Source organism: Adiantum capillus-veneris, chromosome 8 (assembly GCF_014529385.1).
Source record: "Adiantum capillus-veneris isolate H3 chromosome 8, ASM1452938v2, whole genome shotgun sequence".
Classification (NCBI taxonomy): Eukaryota; Viridiplantae; Streptophyta; class Polypodiopsida; order Polypodiales; family Pteridaceae; genus Adiantum; species Adiantum capillus-veneris.
Window position 1 is genome coordinate 89515932 of NC_140938.1, and position 18244 is coordinate 89534175.

General features: G+C 43.6%; 1 protein-coding gene across 1 annotated transcript in view; it reads right to left on the reverse strand.

Moving 5' to 3' along the window:
- Positions 1–6760: 6760 nt before the first annotated feature.
- LOC147452534 (putative bifunctional riboflavin biosynthesis protein RIBA 1, chloroplastic) overlaps positions 6761–18244 on the reverse strand; it is an 89339-nt gene continuing 77855 nt past the window's right edge. The window contains exons 4-8 of the mRNA XM_086518184.1: positions 8390–8611; positions 7962–8287; positions 7741–7870; positions 7352–7648; positions 6761–7178 (exon numbers count right to left, since the gene is read on the reverse strand). Of these exons, the coding sequence (XP_086374310.1) occupies positions 6972–7178; positions 7352–7648; positions 7741–7870; positions 7962–8287; positions 8390–8611 (1182 nt within the window). The 3' untranslated portion in view covers positions 6761–6971. The remainder of the gene's footprint in view (positions 7179–7351; positions 7649–7740; positions 7871–7961; positions 8288–8389; positions 8612–18244) is intronic.

Sequence of the window (18244 nt, forward strand, 5' to 3'; positions counted from 1 at the left end):
CAACATACAACATTAGGATGATGAATTTCCCATCCCCAAATTCTTCGTGTAGACGCAGTGATCCGAGTTGCATCTTGTGAATCCATGATCCAACATCCATCGATCAAACTTCAAGTACCATTGTCTTGATGATTGTTTTAACCCATACAAGCTCTTCTTTAATCTGCAAACCATTTTCTCCTTACCTTTTACTTCATACCCCTTTGGTTGAAGCATGTAGATTTCCTCCTGTAAGTCACCGTGAGGGAATGTTGTATTTACATCCATTTGCTCGAGATTTAGATCATGAGCAACCACAAGGCTTAAGAAAAGTTTAATTGAGTTCATTTTTACAACAGGAGAAAATATTTTATTGAAGTCAATACCTTTCTTTTCAGAAAACCCTTTTACCACAAGTCTAGACTTGTACCTTTTCTTCTCACCTTCTTCTTCCTTCACCTTGTACACCCATTTGTTTTGAAGTGCTCGCTTACCTTTAGGCAACTCAACCAACTCCCATGTTTGGTTGCGATGTAGTGAGTCCATCTCCACTTGCATGCTCTTCGTCCATTCTTCTTTGGATTCATGTTGCATAGCTTCCTCGTATGGTTTCAGCTCTCCAGAATCTGAGATCAAGAGATGGTTGAAGGAAGGAAAAAACCTTTCTGAAGGTCTACTTGCTCTTGTAGATCTTCGGGGAATAGGTTGAGGCTCCTCAATTGGTTGACGTTGTTGCACATTGTCCCCATTTGCAGTCCTTGAGTCTTCACTGTCCTCAAGCTCCATGTACTCATCACCTATTTCTTTTGTTTGTTTTCTTTTCAAGTAATCTTTGTACATATTTTGTTCGTTAAAAATTACATCCCTACTTCTTAAGATTTTACCATCTTCAGGATTCCATAGGCGATACCCAAAGTCACCTTCTCCATAGCCAATGAAGAAACACTTTTTGGACTTTGCATGTAACTTTGATTTTAGACTTCTATCTATGTGCATGAAAGCCTCACACCCAAACACTTTGAAAAATGCATAATTCACCGGTTTACCTGTCCATGCCTCTTCTGGAACTCCCCCATCCAATGTCGTTGAGGGTGACGGTTGATTAAGTACACATACGTACTTTCTGCTTCTGCCCAAAGCTCAAGCGATAGGCCTGCATGTAGCCGCATGCTTCATGCTCGCTCCATGATTGTCCTGTTTATCCTTTCCGAAATCCCATTTTGTTGAGGTGTCCTTGGGGTTGTCCTTTGCCTCCGAATGCCATTGCTAGCACAAAAGCTTTCAAAAGCTTGGCTGCAATATTTGCCTCCATTGTTAGATCTGAGGCATTTAACCTTGGTACCTGTTTCATTCTTCACAAAGGCTTTCCACCTTTGAAATATGAAAAATACATCGGACTTATTCTTCATGACATAAACCCATGTTTTTCTAGTCGCATCGTTTATGGATGTTACATAGTACAATGAGCCACCAAGTGATGGTGTACTTGCAGGACCCCAAACATCAGAATGAACCAACTCAAGTTTTTTATTTTTTCTTTTATTTCTTGATTTTTGAAATTTTACCCTTTTTTGTTTACCATAAACACAATCTTCACAGAACTTTAAGTCCACTTCTTTAAAACCTGGTAGAAGCTTCTTCGTTTGAAGGATTTGCATTCCTTTGGCACTCATATGTCCAAGCTGGTAGTGCCACACCGCACTCTCAACTTCTGTAGTTGCTGCACAAGCTGAAGGTTACGTGCTGACAATACACAAGTAAAGTGTACCGACCTTTTCTCCCTTGGAAACCACCAAAGATCCCTTTGATATCTTCCACCGTTTGTTTTCGAATGCAATTTCTGATCTTCATCATCCAACTGTCTTGTAGAGATCAAATTTTTCCGAAGAGAAGGAACATGCTTTAACATCTTTAAGCTTCCATTCATTTCCGTTAGTAGTTTTGACAGAAATTGTACCTTTGCCGACAATCTCACAAGCTTCATCATCTCCCAAGTATACATACCCAAAATTACCTTTGGTGTAATCTTGAAAATGTTGCTTGTGTAGTGTCGCATGGAATGAAGCCTTGGAATCTACTATCCAAGAATTAGACACATTGTCTAATGAGAGAATTAAAGCATCTTGCTGTACTTTACCTGTCACATTGGCCTCTGAGGTTGGCTTGTTGTCTTGAGACTCACTCTCCTTCTTCTTCTTGGACCAGCAATCCTTCTTGACGTAGCCCTTCTTGCCGCAGTTCCAACATTCAAGAACTGACTTTGTGCGTGACTTGCTCCGTCTTGAGCGATCACGACCCTTTTGGTTTTTGAACCTCTCCTTAGGCCTTCTTCTTGTTTCCACTGATAGTGCAGCACTTGATGATTCTTCTGTGCTTCTCCTTCGCATTTCCTCGCTTAGGAGAACACCCACAACATCATCAAACTTAAGAGTATTTGTACCAGAGATAGAATTACTTACAACCATGACAAGGCTGTCCCAACTATCCGATAGAGATGATGGTATAAGGAGAGCTCGCACTTCATCATCGAAATTGATTTTCACCGATTGAAGTTGATTTATGTTTGTGTTAAAGTCATTTAGGTGTTCTACAACTGAACCATTCTCTGTCATCTTTAGATTGAACAAACGCTTCATAAGAAATATCTTATTGGATGTTGATGGTTTCTCGTAGAAGTCGTCAAGTGACTTCATCAAGTCCTCCATGGTCTTCATCTTCGAAACATTGAAGGCCACCGTTGACGCCAAGCTTAATCGGATTGTTCCCATGCCTTTCGATCAAGGACAATCCATGCTTCATCTGCCATTGTTGCGGACTTCTTCGTAAGATCGCTTAGTGACAAATAGAAGTCCTTTTGGTAGAGATAGTCTTCAATCTGCATCTTCCAATGTTGGTAGTTTTTGCCGTTGAACTTCTCAATCTTGAGCTTCCCTTCCTCCGCCATAACTCCCACTCAATTCAAGGAATCCTTTCCTTGAGATAACTTAGCTACGAGCAAACCTTGCTCTGATACCAGTTGTTAGGAAATAAGACGTAGCTAAATAGATATTTGAGTAGATTACTTAATGGAGAGAGATAGATTTCACACAGAAGAGATTATAGAGTAGAGAGAGAGAGAGAGAGAGAGTACACACGATATACGTGGTTCACTCAATGTGGGCTACGTCCACGGGAAAGCAGCCACTCAATGGCTTTAGTACTTCAAAACAAGAAGTAGTTTACAAAGGGATTATACCCTTAATAGAGCTCCCGCCTTGCTTCACTCTCACCACCTTACACCCACCTTGTTGCATCAACTTCACACACTATGAAATGTGTGTAGAAATGGCCTCCTTTTATAGGCCAAAAGGGCTGCCCTCTCTCATGAGAGACAGCCATGTGTAACCGCCCTTATGTAGATAAGTCCAAATCGGACCCTTCAATCCACCCATGTGTGGCCGCCCTTGAGAAGACAAGTATGCTTTTGAATTCGGCCACCGACCCACTGGCCATTGACTTCCGACCACCGGCCACCGGCCATTGACTACCAACCACCAGCCAACCGACCGGTTGTTTTTCGACCACTTTCCACCGTGAATTTTTTTGTTTCCGGTGAGTGATTTTCCTTCACGCATGATGGCTTCTCCTCATAATGGGGGCCTTACAAATGTGCGCTTTTACCACAAAAATTATAAGGGGTAAATCAGGCTCCATACTTAAACACATATTGAAGCTTTGTAATCCATAATTTTTACTCAACCATTTCAATGTACATTGGTGCCCGTTTAAAATCTATACATAGTGATAATTTCTCTTTCCTTTGGCTGAGATTATCATGCTTAGTTGCTTCTCCACATGAAAAGTCAATACATAAGATGCGATGGTCTGATTCTGGGGTCCATTGACCAAACACAAAACTCTTTATGCGATACATGATGGCTTCAAAGAGTAGCATATAGTCAATCACACTATCCTCATTATGTCTCCTACATGTAAATCCATTGGTTCCACTCCACAAAGATACACCATTGGCAATGAGCATACCTGTGCTATTACACATGTGTAAAAGTAACTTTCCAGAGTGATTCGACTCTTTCTCATCCCTTGAAACACGATCATACAAGTGAACTTTCTCCAAGTCCTTGGAAATGTATGGCATATCAAATTGTTGAGTCTCATGTTGCAATGTTTTTGTGCGAGCATTCATATTCCCAAATACAATAACATCACTTTCACCTTTGAAATAAGCAATGTCCTCTTCTAAATTAAAAAATGACTCATCTCTATCCATGCAAGCATAAAAGGGGGGATCATGATCAGGAATGTAGCAACCGGTTACAAAAATGGGTGCTCTTTTTGGTGTCATAATTTTCAGCCATACATAGCGTTTGTACTTGTCATCTTTCACAATTGATACAAAATCTTCCAATCCTTTCTTAACCATACATGCTACCCCTCCTTGTCCTGTTCGTTTCTTAAGATTCTTTGACCTCATCAATGAATGTATATTGTAATCCTCCAAGCCGTTAATCCTTAGTGTATCATGCTCCCAAGTTTCAACAAGAAGTACAACATCGGCTTTCATCAATGCCAACCCCCACATTCCATGGGTATCCATTACAATTCCAAAAGCAAATTTTCAATTGTAACTCGGTCTCATAGGTCACGCATCCCTATTTGCTCGAGGGACTTACCTCCTCCTTGGACACATTTTCTTCATGAGAGATCTCCTTGTTTTTATTATTCTTTTCCTCATATGCCTTGCGACGCACATTTTGTTGCTTAATGGTGCAATCTTGACATACAAAACATTTTGTATCCCTCAAATAGATCCAACTATTATCAAAGATAATCTTTCGCTTGGTCTCATCCGGCATGGTACATATAATTGGCCGTTCTCCCGAGCGAAGAGCTCCTTGCTTTCCCACTCTATGTGCTTCATATACTATAACTCCGGACATGCCAAAGTGGGTTTAAAGAAATCTTCAATAACAATGGCAAGAGAAGGAGGTGTCTCTAACTTCTCTTCGGGAATTCTACGAATGACAATGTTCTTGGAATGTCGCTCCCGTTCCTTCAACTCCTCCACATCCACATTCTTTGTTTGAACCATAGCTTGCATGAGTGAGGAATTAGAAACCACATTGCTACCACATACATCAGCGCAAGACTTGTTTGTGCATACATTTTTCATATCGCATACATCCCGGCTTATGGTGTCAAATTTCTCCTCTTTCAATACATGGTCATGCTCTACTTTGCTCATCCGCTCCTTCAAAGCATTGAAGTCCACAAGAGAGCGTTTACATTCCTTGACTTCCTCTTCAAGTTGCATCAAACGTGTTGTTTGCATCTCAAGTGTCCTCTTGAGATTCTCATTCTCAACCACAAGTACCCTTAGTGTGTCATTCTCCATTGCAAGTGCTCGTAAGTCTTTGCCTTCTTTGTTTACGGTCTCTTGCAATGATGCCAAGTACGTCATGATCATGATTTCCGATGTCGTTGGTTAGGTGGTTGTGTTGCTATCTCCACTTAGAGATTTTGGATCATTTTCCACAATGGTTGTGGGCCTTGTTGAAGAAGAACCCTTGCGAGGGCCGAAAGACATTGTATGTAAAATAAGAGATAAGAGTCCATTTTCTTGAACCTATTCACTTCAGAAATGCTACTCCTTCCATAACTTTGAGAATTTGTGTCTTTACATCAATGCATAGAGGGCTTTGTGCTCTTCGGTTGAGGCTATAGATCACCCAAATCGGAGTTCAGATGAAGAAGTTATGATCAAAAGAGTGAATTGTGCTGTCTACTAGGTCAAAAAACGGCTGGAGAGAGAGAGAGAGGGAGAGAGAGAGAGAGTAGGGCACCAGTGCGGGGGATGCATATGAAAAGGCTTTATTGTGTGCAAATTTTCCCTTTTATATGCAACCGAGACTTCTCATTTCATCTCCTCTATACTCTTGACTTTCCATATACTCGGAAACGATAGGTTTGGCTTATCCAAAGCCTACCAAAGTCAAACTCAACTCTAGATAGACTTCAAAAGGAGCTTATAACTTCACATAGCCATCACAACGCAATAATATCATGCTAGGTAGCCCATCTTGAGGAAAATGCCTGCAACCTGCCAAGTGTCCACCCACACTCAGACCCAAAGGACACACACACCACACCTTCCACGCATTGGGTCACCATCCCAATGCAGACAACCGGCGCGAGGAACAATTGTAGGGCTGCAGCGGCTAGGACGCAATCTTCTTGTGACGAAAATCAACCTCGGTAGCTTATTCGTGCTAGGAAAACTGTTTTCAAGCGAAAAAAATCTAAACAAGGACTTTAAACTTGCTAACTAGATAGGTTGGTAAACATTTGCTCATCATCAATTCTGACAACTCTTCTCAATAACAATGACAACAAGAGACAACAACAAAGTTTATTATCTCTTGGAGGGTATTGATTGTTGTTTCCCCTAAATGGAAATTCTTCTTGATCTGGACCCCAAATCCTCGGGAGTCCGACCTTGAACACCAGGGTCCAGCATACTGGAAAAAAACAATAAAATTGATGTTGTGCAATGAGAAAGAGTACTGAACCCAAGAATGGCCTCCTTCCCATCACGTAGGTAGCCCCTCACTACTATGAGAAAAGTGTGACAACCTTTGCAAAAGTGTAGTCAGACTCAGAAATTATGTGACCAGCCAAAAGGGAGGAGACACACCCACACGCAAAAATAAAGAGGGGGTGCAGCACATCTAAAAAACCGAGTCTCAAAAAAGGGCTGCTCTATAGTTGTACAAAGGCTGCATAGTACAACAAGAAATCTTTCAAGAATTACTGACCAAAGTGTACAAGACTTGTGCCAAAAAAATCAAAGCAACTAGTAAAAACTCCCCAGTTAACTATGCGTTTATGACTCATCTGATGAATAGACAACAGAAAACATCAGTTCTTTGCTGAATAGTCAGAAGTTCAACATATATGAAGCATGATGGTACAAGACAAGTCTAGGAAGGCAATCAATAAGTCACTCCAGGTAGGTCTGATCCATAGATATGACCCATCTTGGACCTCTTTGTCTCTAGATACCTTTGATTCTCTTCAGTTATTGGAGATATAACAGGTACGCGCCCTGTTACAGCAAGTCCATATCCTTTCAAACCCATGTATTTGGCCGGATTGTTTGTCATTAGCTTTATAGTCTGAACACCAATGTCCCGGAGGATCTAGCAATGCACACATCATAGGTTAGAGGCAACCCATGCAGATAAATAGAAGCCAATAACCATAAATTCTGCACACAATGACTTATGCACACTAACTTTAAATCAAATTGTAATCAATCAAATTGTAATCTAACACACTAGATAGTAGATAGAAGAGTATGATGAGGACTTACCTGTGCACCAATCCCGTACTCTCGCGAGTCGACTGGAAGACCTAGCTCGACATTTGCTTCCACAGTATCTCGACCTTTGTCTTGAAGATTATATGCCTGCAACTTATGGCCCAAACCAATGCCTCTTCCCTCATGCCCACGCAAGTAAACCATGACGCCTCTACCAGCCTTGTCTATTTTCTGCATTGCTAGAGCGAGCTGAATCCCACAATCACACCTTGCAGAGCCAAATATGTCCCCTGTTAAACATTCAGAATGTACACGTACTAGCACATCAAGCCCATCACCTATTTCTCCCTGCAATCATGGATAACAGGAAAATGAAACTTAGAAAAGGATTCCATAAAGGGAAACCAACACCTGCTGACATCCACTTAAACTATGTGTACCTTCACCATTGCAATGTGTTCCATACCATCCAGCTTTGACTTGTACCCATATGCAGTGAAGGTGCCCCACTTTGTTGGCAGCCGAGCAACTGCTGTTCGCTCAACCAGCTTCGCACGCTTCCGTCTATATCTGGTAACAGAACAATGTAATCCGTTATATCAGATGATCAACCAAAGCAAAAGTTGAAAGCAGAAGTATCAAGCACTTATTCATGGTGCACCTTATTAAATCTGCTATAGATATGATGGGCAAATTATATTTTGCAGCAAATTCATGGAGTTGTGGCAAGCGTGCCATTGATCCGTCACGCTCATCCACTATCTCACACAAAACACCAACAGGAACTAGCCCTGCCATACATGCTAGATCAATAGACGCTTCTGTATGCCCAGCTCTCTTAAGAACACCGCCTTCTCTATACCTCAACGGGAAGATATGCCCTGGCTTTCTAAAATGTTCAGCCTTGGAATTCGGGTCAGCAAGGGCAAGAATTGTGTTTGCTCTGTCACTTGCAGACACTCCAGTAGTTGTTCGAAACTTGGAATCCTTATGGAAGGGCAAAAGAATCAGCATGGTAGAAGTTCAGTATACAGCATTTGAAACCCCCTTTGCACAAGAGAAAAGGCGGAAGGACTAAAGATTACTTACAACAGATAATGTAAATGCTGTACACAAAGCTTCTTCATTCTCCCTATCCTCTACCATCAGAGGAAGCTTCAACCTGTCTAAATCTTCACCTTTCATGGCTGCACAGACTATACCCGTCCCATGTTTTACTGCAAAAGCAAGTGCATCTGGTGTGACCAACGAGCCAGCTATAATCAAATCACCTTCGTTCTCTCTGTCCTCATCGTCAACGACAACCACAAACTGCACAAACACAATCAATCAATCAATCAATCTCTCTTTCTCTATTTTACATCCTACGCGATTTTTTCATTTCATCCTACGCGAGACGTCCTACGCGCTGGTGCCCTACGCGAGCTGCTCCCTCATGCGACCTCCTACGCGAGCTGCTGTCCTACGCGAGCAGGTCTCTCTCCCTCTGCAGCGGGACGCAGTCTCTCTCTCGCAGCAACCCGCAGACAGAGGCAGGGGACGTGACCCCGTAGGCAGCTGTGCCTAAGCCTGCATCTGTGCAGACCAGCCCAGCGCACGACCTGTTCCGTACGCACACAAGCCCTCTCCTCTCTGCAAGTTCTTCTACGCGTAGAAGGACTTCCTACGCGTAGCAAGTCCCCGGCACCCCCCCTTCATCTACGCGTAGAAAGACAAATATCTCCTACGTTAAAGTTTAAAGGTTTTTAAGCTTTAAGATAAACCGTTAAGTTTGCCTTATTCTCAGTCCCTCACCCTGGTACCCTACCCCACATTTGTGGCTCGGGTTCGATGGATCCGCCTACCGAAGGAGAAGGGCCGGGTATCGATAGCTACACCACCCCAAAAAAAACAACGGCTACTTTCAAACGGAGAAACAGAGATACTGTACTATCACCAGGATCCTTACGAGTTGGGAAAACCTCCAGGATACATGATGAGCTACTGATGGAGAAGGTCCAGGTGATGCTCAAATCAGAGCTAAACTATATGAGGGATGACATCAGGAAGGAAATGCACGCGAACGCTGAGAGCTACAGGAACTCCATGTATGGAGACATGATGAGAGAACTAAGGAGAGAGATCCGAGGGATACAGAATGAGGAAATTCAGATCGTGAAAACGGAATTACGAAACCTAATCAAGGCCGAAGTAAATGTAACAGAATGCGTTATGCAAAAGAAACTCGATGAGGCAGTAGCAAGTTTTGAAGCATGGAGAACAAATATGGAAAAGCACATGGGGGAAAAAGATGCAATAATCGAGGGGCTAAAAGGAGAACTTGCAGCTTGCAAATCTGCAACTAAGAAGAAGGGAGACGACCAACCTTCGGTGCTGAAGGAGCTCGAGGACATGAAGGATCAGATGAAAGCTCTACAGGAAGGAGATGAACAGAAATCGAAAACGGCATCTTCATAGGCGCAACGTCTTGTTAAGACACAAGAAAAGGTTGATGAAGCAGAGAAATGGATTGAGGATGCGAAGAAAGGGAAGGCCCAAATGCCTGAGACCACACCTACCTCCACCATTATTAATATGACCATTGAGAAAGAGCAGAAAAGGAAGAATCGGGCTCTGCATGTGCGGGTCACGGGAGTCAAAGACAAAGAGAATGTAGATGAAGAAGTGAGGGAACTCCTACAACGCATGGGCATCAAAGAGCCTACTCACACAAGTGCATGGAGAGTGGACAAGAAAGGAATCGACGAGAAGGGAAACGTAAAGGATAGGGCACTTATTCTCCGCTTCCCGAATATAGAAATAAGGAAAGAATTTCTAAAGAAGAGGCCAACTCTTAAGAAAACCGGTATTTTCCTGGGAGATGACCTTACATTGGCACAAGTGGCACACATGCAAGAGTTGATGCCAGAGATCAGGGCAGCAAGAGAAAAGGGGAAAATCGCCTTTTATAGAGGAGGGAAAGTAGTGGTTCTGGAAAAGCGCTCATCATGATGGTGCGAGACCTATGGGGCGACACTCCGGATAGCGGCGTGGAATTGTAATGGATCATATAGGCTAGATGTAGGTGCCTTTGAAGACAGCTTTAGGGACAGAGACATAGTTTTCTACTCAGAGACACACCAGATACCGGGACAGCTTATGCCACATGTGAAGGGGTATTTATGGGAAACAGCTGGTCGACCAGACAAGAGATCTCTACGAGGTAGCTAGGGTTCAGGAGGAGTAGCAATCTTATTTAAAGAGGAGCTGAAACCACTACTACAGATTATCAGGAAAGATGAACTAGCAAGGTATATGTGGGTAAGAATGAGAGCCGAGACAGGTAGATTTCTATATATCACTGTATGCTACTTCCCTCCAAGTACATCAGTCTACTCCTCACCTAAAGGACAGTCCCCTTTCTCCATATTGAATAATGACATATGGGAGTTCTCTAGAGATGGAGACATCGTTCTCTTAGGAGACTTTAATGCCAGAACGGCCAACTCTCAAGCAGTATTCTATGATACTTTTGAGGAAATGCTTAGAGAAGTGGATTTATCACAGGAGGGGCTTACTAGAAACTCACAGGATAAAGAACACACTGAATATGGGAGACATCTCATGGAAATGGCAACTACACATGGTTTGGCCATACTTAATGGTCTAGAGAATTTCCCTTTATCTCGGGGATTCACATGCTTCTTGCACAGGCATGGGGCCAGTAGAGTGGATTATGTCATGACTTCACCAAGCTTTATTTCTAGTATCGAGGACTTTAAGGTGGGACCCCAGACCGGTTGGGATTGCAGTGGATCATGCTCTCTTGACCTTATCAATCTCCTTCCAATACAATGCCTCTCAAGTACAAAGGAAGAAGACACACACAAGATATACTTTCACGCCAGAGACTGATTCAGTCTATGTGGAAAAGATCTATAATAGGATGTGGGCAGCCGAGCCAGTATATACTGTAGAGGAGATTACTTCTCAGCTAACAAAGATTGTCACCAGCGTGTGACTACTATCTATCCTTTTTGTTGATTTCTTTCTTATTATCTATTTACTTTCACTTTTTGGAAACACCCCTCGGGAAATCTAACTGCCCTGCATTGCATAGCTAGTGTGGAACTGTCCAGAGGGAGTCCAGGCCTGAGGGCAAGAGAGCACTAAGGTTGGACAAGGACTATGGTTAGCCAAGTGGAATCATTGACTAGCCAAAGTGGAATCCTTTGCTACAGAGGCTACATTTCAGTTCTGGATGTGGCCGCAGTGTACAAAGAGGGTCGGATGACCTAGAAAGATACAATGGCAGCATCTCCTAAAATTTAGGGAACTGCTATTTTGGGACCTGAAAATGTGTTGACGTCATTACCTCCGGAATGACAAGGAGAACATTTTCTTACTCTGCCGTGAAGTCAACTGGGCAACCGGTTGGGAGATTTTTAGGCGGCAACCCCGAAACGGGAAAATGCTTATAAATGTGCCAAGTGGCACCTTCTGGTGCACTTTCCTCATGCAACAAGAAGTGGCGCTGAATTTGAAGGAGGGAGAGGCTCATTTTCAGATTTGGTCACAGGTTAAGAGCTATGGAGTGCTTGCTTTCCCTCTTATGCACAGTGCGGTGCCAGGAGTGATGCCCTGCACGCTACGCACTGCCCTCTCTCTCCCCTTTGGCAGCATGTTATGCCCCTCTAGTGGGCTCTTCATTTGACCAATGTACAGTTGTGTGGGTTCATGCGCGATTGCCGAGGCAAGAGCCTCTTGCACAGGTACTGGATTAGCTAGCGGCTAATCCACCCGTAGGTACAGGTGAATTCGGAGAGGTTTCACGCCAGAAATCTCGTTCGATTCAAAGGGCAAGTAGCCCTACAGGTGTGGGAGCTCGAGGACTTGCTACGGATGCGACCGGCATGCGAAACGGAGCCCGAAACAGTAAATTACAGCCTGCTGTGTATTTTTGCAGGTTTAGGGTTTTGGCCCTAAACGGACCCTAATACCCCCAGGAGGTTCGGGGACGCAAGGGGACCGCTGTACAGGGGATCTGGCGCATTTTCAGGGCTGAAAACAGAGAATTCAGCGTGCTGCAGATTCTCGCCAGGTTTTGTAAAGTGTCCGTATGCGTCGGGAAAGTCAGTCAATGCGTGGGAATACTGACTGTGAAGGGTTCTAGTACAGTTCTGCTGCCGAAATTGGGCTGGAACAGTGGAAATTCAGCCGAGTTTGTGCGGGGCAGCTTGTAGGGAACCACATCGTTTATTCCCTCTTTTGAACAATAAAGAAATACCGAAAGGGGCGCCTAAGTTAGGGGCCAATCTGGTGTCGGTCTTCTCATACAGGTGCATTCTAGCATCTGTATCCCATTCCCCTCTCTTGTGTCACTATAGCGCAGGTATAATAGACGACTAATAATGGGTGAAAGCTAAATCAAGGTTTAAAGTAAAGTCTACCGTCCTTTTTGGATTGAACAGGCCGGTTTCATGGTTCCATCGACGGGATTAAATCACTTTTTCCCATAGAAGTGAGCCTTGGTCAGATTGGGCTTGAAGACATAGGGGATCATAGACCAGACACAGGGAATTGCAATTATGGCTGACAGACCATATGATGTGACTGAAGAGGTTTCCTCTTCACAGGGTCAACAGACACATGAAGTGGGTGAGTCCTCAAGACCACCACAGATAGATGACGATATATTCAGGACCCAGTTGGCTACTGCTGTGGCTATGTTCACACAAGTAATGCAAAACCCAAGGTTTTTAGCCTTTCTGCAACCTCCTGTTCCGTCTCAGCAAGTTGGGTCACTGGATGATATTCAAAAGCCTGTTAAGGCTCGAACACAGGTGATTCATACCGCACAGTCAATGGAAACACCTGTACACTTGACGGAGAACATGCAGTCTCCACAACCTATGCCTAAGGTGCAAGAACAGGTGGCCGAGATGCCAGTCTTTCAAGCTGTACCAGTTCAGCCCGCCACCTTTCAATAGCCTATAGCTGGTTCTAATGGGCAGGGAAGCAACTTACAGGCTATGCAACAAGTCTTCCCACCACCTTCAGTACACCCTGGCTATTTTGGAGGTGGATCGGTATTCCTGAGCATGGCTGGTTATGCACCTGGAAATCAGTTTTATACGCCAGGAACAGTGTTTGGGGGTGCTCAAACGATGATGCCTAACCCCATGTACAATGTCATGGGTATGCAACCAAGGTTTCAGAGCACTCAGGGCCAATTTGGGATGCCACAGGCAAATTTTGGTATGGCTGGAATTACAAATCAGCAGCCAAATATGGCATTTCCAGGTCAAGTTAATAGCGGCCAAGGAACACAGATGAACCCTAATAGTGTTCCCATGTTTCAGTCACTTCCATATGACAATTTAACGCCGCTGGAGAGGCCAACTCCGTACAAAGAAGGTGGCAAAGGTGTGTCTTTCACGACCTTTACAGGGTTTGATGACAGGAAGAAGGCTCTCTCATTCCTCCAGCAGTTTGACAAGGCCTATGCAGGGGGAAACTTTACAGAGGCTTCAAAGGTCCGCAAGGCAGCCACTTTCTTGACAGGGAATGCGGGACAATGGTGGACAACTTTATTGCTTCAAGGGCAAGCTCCGTCCACATGGATTTACTTTAAGCAGATTTTTGCAGCAGCATGGTTATCTGATGACTTTGAAGCAGATGTCATGACAGAATGGCACCAGCTAAATGCTGCCACTTGCAGAAATCTGGATGATTACAATCGGAAGTTTTGGAAAGCTCTACTTCCAGTAACTTCCTATAGGTTTGTGCCATTGACAGAACAGATTGAAAAATACTGTTGTGGCCTACCGAAAGGATTGAGAAAGTACTGCACGAAGACAAAAGTCACTACTTTGACGCAGCTCATCGAGGTAGCAAACACTGGCAATGGTTTGCTCAAGGGAGAAGATTGTGAATTTTACACTGGCGTCAAGGCAGGATCAGGCAAGAAAAATTCAGCCAAGAAGCACGTTCCCAATGAGGCTCCTAAAGGGACTCAGGAGTCAGCCAACGCAGGGAAAGACAAAGCTACGGCTGAATCAGAAAAGGGGCCAGCAAAGAAATGGAAAAGACGTTTTCCTCGCAAGTCAGAAGAGCAAAAGAAGGTCCTGAGGACAGAGAACAAATGCTTTATATGTGAGCAGCCTAGCCACATTGCTTACAACTGTCCTACAAAGAAAAGGCCAGCTGATTCTGAAGACAAGGAGGACAGGAAAGGAAAGAAGCCAATGGCTGGTCTAGTGCCAGATATGGTGGGCGACAAGCCAAATTCAGATGCAAGTGAGCTTTGCAGAGCATGGGGAAAGGTCAGGGATCAAACAGTGCTTATCTTCTTTGATCTAGGTGCCAAAGCCAACTTCATTTCCCCAGAATTGGCTTCAAAGTTGGGAATCAGACCTGAAGAGATGGGGTATACAGCAGAGGCAGGTTTGGCATGTCCTGGCCATACAGAGGCTGTGACACCCATCATCGGAAAGTTGCGCCTACATATCCAGTCCTATGTAGATGCTGAAGAATTTTACATCATGCCACTGGACGGATGTGATGTGTTGTTAGGTATTCCTTGGTTGTTTCGTGTACAGGGAATCATGGATGCCTACAACAAAAAGATCACTGTACAGAGCAGGGGAAAGACTCACATTCTGGATGTAAAGCTTAAAGGGGAGTCTATTCCTACTGTATCAGCTTCTGCTATTTACTTCTGTAATGAAAAAGCATCTTTCTGCGTACTTGGTTTTTGCACGTGAAGTGATGAATCAAATTTATCTATGCTAGATATAGAAAGGTCAATGTTTTTACAACAGTATAGTGACTGCTTTTCGCATTCATTACCGTCTCAATTACCGCCAGAGAGACCCGAGGACCATGCGATAGATTTGGTGCCAGGCAGTAGCCCACCAAATAAGCCTCCGTACAGGGTTAGTGCGGCTCAGCAGAAAGAGATAATGGGCCAAGTACAGGAGTTGTTAGAAAAGGGACTGATTCAGCCCAGTTCATCTCCATTCTGTTCTCCAGTGTTGTTGGTGCAGAAAAAGGATGGCTCATGGCGTATGTGCATCGACTACCGTGCACTGAACAAGAATACCATCAAGAATAGGTTTCCTATACCTAGAATTGATGATATTATGGACAAATTAGAAGGAGCAGCTATGTTTAGCATGATAGATCTAAAGAGTGGGTACCATCAGATCCGCATTAGATCAGAGGATGTGCACAAGACTGCTTTTAGAACAACGTTTGGCCTTTACGAATTTTTAGTGATGCCCTTTGGTCTCACAAATGCTCCTGCTACGTTCAATAGGATGATGGACAGAATTTTCCGTCCACACCAGCAGTTTGTTGGTACATTCTTTGATGACATGATAGTCTACTCAAAGAATGAAGAGGAGCATAGGCATCACTTGGCCATTGTGTTCAAAGAGCTACGCAGTCATAGGTTGCTCATCAATGCAAAGAAAAGTGAGTTTTTTCTCGAAGAGATTCACTTTCTGGGACACATTGTCTCAAAGGATGGTGTCAGAATGGATCCTGCAAAAGTTGAAGCGATCAAGTCATGGCCAAATTTGAAGACGGTGCATGATGTCCGAAGCTTTTTGGGACTATGCTCCTATTACAGAAGGTTTATCCGAAATTTCGCTGAGATTGCTTCACCTTTACATGCTCTTCAAAAGAAGGCAGTCACCTTTAGATGGACACAAAAAGAGATTTCAGCTTTTAATCTCTTAAAGGAAAAGATGACTTCAGATCTAGTCATTGTGTTGCCAGATCTTAGGAAGTCATTTGTGGTCCAGTGTGATGCCTGTGGTAGTAGCATTGGTGCAGTGCTAATGCAAGATGGCAGGGTAGTAGCCTATGAGAGCAGAATTTTGCAAGGGCCAGAGATGACCATGCAGGTCTATGAGAAAGAGTTACTGGCTGTGATTCATGCGCTCTTAAGTTGGAAACACTACCAGCTAGGTGCAGACTTTGTTGTCCAAATGGACCATCAGACCTTGCGATACTTCTTGACACAGACAAAGTTATCTGAGAAGCATATGCGATGGGCAAATATCTTGTCCATGTTCCATTTTCAGATTGTGCATGTGGAAGGCAAGAAGAACGTTGTGGCTGATGCCTTGTCAAGGAAGCCACAAATTTCAGCTGTGTCGATTCCTTATCATCATGAACTTGATGATATGAGAGAACAGTATGCAACTGATGAAGATTTTGCAAGGGTCTTCGAGCAACTAATGGATGGACAACGTCATGAACACTATCTTCTCAAAGATGGGTTCATGATGATGCATGGCAGATTGTGTGTCACAAAGCCATTGCGACGCAAAGTTATGGAAGAGAGTCATGTCCCACCGTATGCAGGGCATCGTGGTATAGATGCTACAGTTAAAGCGATTGAGACATTCTTCTATTGGCCTACATTGAGAAGAGATGTGGATGCCTTTGTGCGAGAATGCCTAATATGCCAAAAGGTCAAGTTTGACAGGCAAAAGGCACCAGGGTTATTGCAACCACTACCTATTCCAGATAAACCATGGGAAAGTATTGCTATGGATTTTATCTTTGATCTTCCGAGAACGCAGACAGGAAACGATGGTATTTGGACCATTATTTGTAGATTCAGCAAGCAGGCTCATTTTATTCCTGTCAGGAAGAAGATAAAGCCAGATCAGATGGCACGCTTGTTTATGAGCAATATTTTCAAGTATCATGGCATGCCACAGTCGATTGTTAGCGACCGTGATCCACGCATGACAAGTTTGTTCTGGAGAGGCTTGTTTGAGAATATGGGCACCACGCTCAAATTCTCTTCGTCATTTCATCCTCAAACAGATGGGCAGTCAGAAGAGGCAAATTCTACTGTCCTAGATCTGCTGAAGTGCTATGTGTCAGAGCATAAAGGAAAATGGGAGCAATATTTGCCATTGGTGAAGTATGCATACAATAATACAATGCATTCATCAACTGGCAAGGCACCTTTTGAGATAGTTGAAGGTGGCAAGAAAGTTCCTCCCATACTGCATACAAAGGACAAGATATTTGAAGCAGATAAGTATGTTCAGGACATGGATGAAATGTACAAGAAGGTCAAAGTGGCCTTAGAAAGGACTCAGGCAAAGCAAAAGAAAGCAGCTGATCGTCACCGTCGTGAAGTGGTATATTCACTTGGTGATTGGGTGCTTTTACGCTTTGAAAAGGCAAGGTTAAAGAAGATGAAGGGCAAGGAAAGACTGTTTCCAAAGCTCAGCATGCGTTACTATGGGCCTTTTCAAGTGTGCGACATAATCAGTGATATTGCATATAGGCTGAAATTGCCTGACAGTTGGAAGATTCACAATGCGTTTCATGTGAGTCTTCTTAGACCCTATGTGGGTGATGTGCCAGAACATATGCCAGCTGAAGATCAGCCGGAAGTCGAGAAACTTGACGAGATCTTGGTCCCTGAACAAATTTTGGCACACAAAGAAAGGAAAGTGAAAGGCAAGGTTGCTAGGCGTTACTTGGTAAAGTTCAGAAACTATCCACCAATGGATGCTAAGTGGATGGAAGAAGGTGAACTTGCAGAGTCACCAATTGTGTTATCACTTTACCTGGAAGCCTTCGATTTGCAACCTACCTAGACCCCTTGAGTTTCAAAGCTACATGGATTGTCAGTGTGACAATGGCTTGTGAAACAAATGATGTACATGGTATTTAAAGTGAGCTCAAATGAAATACCTGTTACATGAATGTAAGAGCTGTACAGATTGTCAGTTTGGCAATTGCTCTTATGGAATGTCCAAAAGTTTGGTTAGTGCTATAGAAGTGAGTATTTCTTGTCAGTTTGTCAAGGATACAGTAATTGCTTCTATTGAAGAGTACATGTGTAACTGCATTCTTAAATTGTCGGTTTGGGTATGCTCGAAAGTGTTACGGGATCCAACGTGTACTATAAGACAGTGGCAAAATGTG